The sequence below is a fragment of the Haliaeetus leucocephalus genome, unplaced genomic scaffold (assembly GCF_000737465.1).
Source record: "Haliaeetus leucocephalus isolate CR32 unplaced genomic scaffold, Haliaeetus_leucocephalus-4.0 Scaffold193, whole genome shotgun sequence".
Taxonomy (NCBI): Eukaryota; Metazoa; Chordata; class Aves; order Accipitriformes; family Accipitridae; genus Haliaeetus; species Haliaeetus leucocephalus.
The window spans coordinates 157,138-162,758 of NW_010972629.1; the positions used below are offsets into that span (position 1 = coordinate 157,138).

The following is a 5,621-nucleotide window of genomic DNA, read 5'->3' on the forward strand; positions in this document are numbered from 1 at the left end:
ATGTCCCCCCTCCAACTCTTAGGACAGATTTGGGATGTTCCACATCACCCCAATCAAACCCCAAAAAATCACATTCAAGAAGACAAACTAGTCGTGTTCACTCTCCCAGAAAAAAAACATGGGGAAAAAAATGTTTAAAAGCCAAAAATGATTCAGGGTTGGGGTTTTTTCCTCCCCATTTTGAGATGATGCTCAGAAATAAACCTCAGCCTGTGGAGAGCGCAGGTGAAAACCTCTTCGAGGAAAATGCAAGGCTTCCACTTGAGTGAATGCAGCATTTTTTTGTTTGTTTGTTTTGTTATATTTAAAGGAGTTGATTAATTGAGTGGGGAACCAGAAATGTTTTCATTTCAGGGTAAGATCAAACTAAATTCTCCATCTTATCTTTCAGCTCAGCCCCCATTACCCATATAGACCCCATGATGTATCCAGCCTCTGTCCCAGTTGGGAGTCACACATGGGATAAAGCACGTAAGGGATAAAAAAGCGAGAGAAAAATCAAATTTTGGGCAGTGAACATCCAGCCTTGACCCCATCAAGCAAGGTCAGAACATTTCTATGTGTATTTACCCTCCTGGCCATCATTTCTCCTGCTTGGGCTCAAGCCACAGGGCTCAAAGAGATTATTTCTTTCAAGAAAGAGGTTTGTGCTCCTGTCCCGGGCACATCCCTGCCTCTTCCACCTTGCATTCCCGAGGGGAAGGTTAAGGAGCAAAGCGTCTTTTGGAGAAACTGGGCCAGAGGAGCACAGAGGGTCTCTGTGTCCCTGGGAGAGGAGCAGGGACGATGCTGTCTGCAAAGCAAAGATGATTCCCATCAGTTCTGTGCTGCTCCCTTTGCACAAATTAGTTTCTTAAAAAAGCACATGAGAAATGAGCTCAAACGCTTGTCCTAGAGCACGGGGATGCCCACGGTCACACAGCCATAGGGTGCGGGGTGGTGGCAGAAACCCCCCAGCATCTCCCACACCCACTGGCATGTGGACCTGGGGCAATGGGGTGGCTGTTTCTGCCCCCTCCCCTCATATTTCCACTGTTAACCCCTGCTTGCACCATTGTGGTGTTTCCAGCGCTACTGCAAGAAGGGAAGAAAAGAGGGGGAAGCTGGAGAGAGGTTGAAGCTTTGCGGGGAGCCCATCAGCATCAGGGCAAGGGTGAACTGCTGAGTTAATTAGTGATGCCAAAAACTGCCTGAAAACACAAAAAACAACCTCCAAACCGACAACAAAACCAAATCCTCACATGCCTAGCAGAGAAGGAGAGGGCAGGGGGGTGAGGAAGCGCAGAAAGGAAGGCTTCAAATTAGATCGAAATCTAAAGAGCTAATGCTGGCAATAGGAGCTCTCCAGAAATTAAAGCTGTTGAACTGCAGCAGACTGTCCTCTTCTTTGGAGATGTCCTGGCTGACCTGATCCTGCTTGCCAGCGAGCTTGCCCAGCCCTCCTTTGGGTTTGTAGAGGGCCACGTCACTAAGCCCTAGCACCTCCAGCTCCGCCACATCCAGCCGTGGGATCGGCATCCTCCAGTAGATGAAGGAATCGTACTGGCTGCTGATGGTGTCCAGCATTTTCGGGCTGTGAAGGTGAAGGGGGAGAGGGGAGAGAAGAGGAGGAGAAACACTCTACCAAAGGCACAGGAGTTGCCCCAAAGCAGCCGAAACTCTCAGGCGTTGCCGTATTGACCAAATTCTACAGGATACCCCCCCAAAAAAACAATCGATGGGGCAGGAGAACATGGTGTCATGGAGGTTTGACTATAGGGTCGGTCTAAATGCACACTTGAGCCCTACAACTAGTCTTATCCATGGCTTTGGTCACAGCCCTTCTCTGAGCTCTAATTTGGAGGGGTGTGCAATGGGACTTGTCACCTCATGCCTCAGTTTCCCCATCCGCACAAAGGGGATCGTGGAAAGGAAGGCCAGGGTGGGGGCTAGCCCCTTCCCAACTGCATCTCCCGACATCCATCCTGGGCAGCTTGATGTCTGTGGGGTGGCATCAGTGGGGAGCAGAGACGGGCTGTCCCCGACATCCCGCTCTGCCTGGAGGGACAGGAACTGGGATCCAAATGAACCCTTTTCCCACCAAATCATGCAGAAGGGTCTCACCCTTTCCCTGTGCCAAGCCCCCCATGGAGCGGGAAGCGAAAGGGGGTCCCTGCGCATCCCCCCACCACCCACAGAGCCCACGCTGTCCCCTCCCTCCCCAGCCTGCATGGCATTTCACTGCCCCAGGGGACCACAACCGAACCCTCTAGAAAGGGCTGGAAGAAGCATCGCTCGGCATTGCCATCGCACCCCACCCACCCTGCTGGTGCCGGCTGTGTGCCCACCATCCTGCCGTGCCATGCCATCCTGCTATTCCATGCTGCTGTTCCATGCCGCAGAGCCCCTCCCGCAACCCCACCCGGATCCACGGAGAATTGGGAAAGAGCGGGAGGAGATGTGGTTCAGCTTTTTCTCCGGCACGGCACGGCCTGAGCTGAGTCACTGCCACGCTGACTTGCTTTTCCCTGGCAGAATTATGTCATGCACCTCTGCACATTTGACAACAGAGGTGGGGAAAAAATAAAATCAACTGACGGACCCAAAATATCCTCCTTTCCCCACCGATTCCCCGGTTTTAAGCCCTGGGAATTGGAATCCTAAAGGATGATTCAGACATACCTTGAATCACACCCTCTCTCACTCCCGGTCTGTGCGATGAGGGGTGACCAGCTGCTAAATTTAAGATTCCCGATGTAACTCAGAGGCTATGAAAGGCTCCTGTGTCACACCCCCCCCGGGGAAATTGAGCCATGGTGCTTTGAAATAGCTTCCTCTCTGGGGATGTATCCCTGGGTATCTTTCTGCACAGCAGCAGTGAGTTATTTAATGCTGATGGCTGTTGCGGACAATGGATTTTAAAGCTTCAAAGGGGGGAAAAGGGAGTTTAGTGACATGAAATAAAAAATTCAAATATCCAGAAAAGGCAATTGATGCGGGGAAAAAATACCCTCCTGCGTTGCCTGTCACCCCCAAGAAAGAGCATCTCCCCTTGGATCGGTGTGGTCCGCTTGTCCCTTGGGGGCAAAAATATCTTAATCTGATTAATCCCTGCTGGTTGCTGCTCACCCCCCCCCCCAAAATCCTGGGGTGCCAATGCCTCCCTCCACCCAAGTCTTTTCCAAAATAAAGCATCCTCTTGCTTCTCATCCCCCTCAGCCTGCATCCCACCATCCCTTACCTGTCGAGGATGGATGGATGGGCTCGATGCCGGCCAGGCTCTTTGTGCTGGGAAGCCGCGGGTGTCGCAGCGTCGCTTTTGTCTGCTGGCGCGTCTGGGTCTGCAATGCAGCCCCTCGAAGCCGCCCGATGAATTCCCCTTCGTCGGAGCGGGGGGTGGGAGATGACAGGCAGATGAGTCAGCAGCTCCCACCCGCGCCAGGGAGGGGGAGGACGGCCGACGTGGACGTGCAGGAGGGGATCCTGCGCACTGGACCCCCAAGATGGGGATATATTAAACCTACAGAGGATGGGAGATTTTCTGCAGCGGTTCCCGATTCACTCCTGAAGGCTGCAGCTCACGATCTGGGGGGATAATGGATCATTTTCAGCCTCCAAGGAGCTGGCAAACGTTTCTTTTTACCTGCAGGCAAAGAAATAGGGTGCTGTGGTACCCCCAAACTTTGGGCCGGAGGAGGACTCTTTGCAAATCAAGCGCAGGGAGGTTTGGTGCATAAAAACCCAGATAAGGGTTTTTTTTGCAGCGTTGCTGAATCTGGAGGTGTTTGGTCCTGATGCTGCATGGCAAAAATATCTTGGCTTTGTGTTTGAAGCCAGATGTGGAGCTAGAAATAGGAGGGAGACACCCAAAGCCGACATCACTGCCAGGGCTGGGAGAAGGGCTGCTTTGAACCAAGGGATGGGGGGCACCTTGTGCAGCCCTGCTACCCCCTGCTCCCCACCACAGCACCCGTGGGCACTGGGCCATGACCACAGCCCCTGCGCTGATGTGGTGTCGGAGGGATGGGGATCCCAGGCAGCAGGACAGCAAAGAAAACCCCAGTGCAACCCCTCCGACCTGTGAATCTCCCTGCCCTGGCCACTGCTGAGCCCTGAAACACCCTTTTTGGGGGGGCACAGGCCGTATCCACACACCTGAGAGGCTGAGAGCAGCCCTCGCCCTCCTCTCCTCTGGGCTTTGCCTGGGATCAACATTCCTTTGGGATTTAGTTTTTTTTTTCTCATTTTTACTCTCCATTCCCTGTGTGCTGCTCTTTTCAGCTGGTGCCAAGTCCTTTTGCCAGTGCTCGGCTTTCAGCTGGGCTATTTCTGCCTCCTCCTCCTCCTCCTTCTCCTCCTCCTCTCCCTGCTGCTGCCATGAGCCAAGAGGATCCCATGTCCGCTGCTCCTAAATAGACCCGGTCTCAGCTCGGCCCCGCCAGTGCCTGGTGCGGGGAAAATGCCAACCAGAGGCCCGGCAAAGGATGCTGATCCCTCCAGGGGGTCAAGCTGCTGTGGTTTTGGGGATCCCAAGGCCATGGGGTGCGGCTTGGCTGGGCAGCCCTGTGGGGAGCTGGATGTGACCCATCCCCCTGCCCAATCCCTTCACTTCGGGGTGTCACCTACTGAAGGGGGTGGCTCACGTGTGACAACCCAAACCTATGACGTCCCTCCCTGAGAGGAGAAGGGACTTGGGGCCAAATCCCATGGGTGAAGATGGGGGAGGTGGTGATGTGGGGTCCCTCTGCACCGCAGGGACCGAAATCTCTTCACTGCAGCGGCTTTGGACCTGGTGGTTTCAGGAGGGCTGCTCAGACCCAGCAGACACATCGTTGGGGTGGGGGGGCTGTAGTGGGGGACAAGGTCCTCTGGCAGCACAAGAAGCAAAAAAAAAAAAAAAAAAAAAAAAGGGCTCTTCAGCTGAAACAAGGTCTCAAACACTCGGGGTATTATCAGCCAGGGCTGCCCCAACGGCTCAGGACAGGCGCAGGACAGACACCTGACTGAGCGGGGACAGTGCCGCCTTGTTTGGGATTTCTGGAGTGGGAGCAATGGGGATGGTTGGGATTTGGGGGCTGATGCAGGAAGGGACACTCTGGGGCTCACCCAGGGGTGTCCCCTGCCTGGGTCCCTCTGAGCGGGCTGGAGACCCCGGAGGTCCCAGTCCAGCTTGGCCAGTTGCTGGAGTTGTGGGATTTTGCCGGTGGCAGTGGTGGTGGCAGGACTATGGCGGGTGGCAGTGGCGGTGGTAGGGCCATGGCGGGTGTTAGTGGCGGTGGCAGGACCGCGGCGAGCGTTGTGCAAGCGGAAGGGCCCCGAGCTGGAAGTGGTGCAATGCTGCTTGACGCCGGCCACGGGGTGGTCTGGGGATTTCCACCCTTTCGGGTGCTTTGGTCCCCTGACACATCCATGGAAAAAGTGGGAATAAGACTCGGGAGCAAACGGGAGCATAACTGAGCCCTGGTGGGGACCCCCAGTCTTGCTGGGCACCCCCAGCCCTACCAGAACCCCTGGGACCTCCCCAGTGCTCCCAGAAACCCCAGCCATGCAGGGCCCTCCAACATTGCTGAGCCCCTGGACCCCCCAGCTGGGGACCCCCAGCCCTACCAGGACACCCCCCTTTGCTATGCCCGGGGACCCCC

General features: G+C 55.2%; 1 protein-coding gene across 1 annotated transcript; it reads right to left on the reverse strand.

The window, feature by feature from the left end:
* Window positions 1–1,296: 1,296 nt before the first annotated feature.
* On the reverse strand, window positions 1,297–1,566 carry MLLT11 (myeloid/lymphoid or mixed-lineage leukemia (trithorax homolog, Drosophila); translocated to, 11). The gene has a single exon (XM_010565492.1). It carries the CDS (start codon window positions 1,564–1,566, stop codon window positions 1,297–1,299), a length of 270 nt encoding a protein of 89 aa, XP_010563794.1.
* Between the last annotated feature and the right edge of the window lie 4,055 nt (window positions 1,567–5,621).

What these genes read in the sequence shown, in the direction of transcription:
- MLLT11 (XM_010565492.1), bottom strand. Translation starts at nt 1,566, where the DNA reads ATGCTGGACACCATCAGCAGCCAGTACGATTCCTTCATCTACTGGAGG.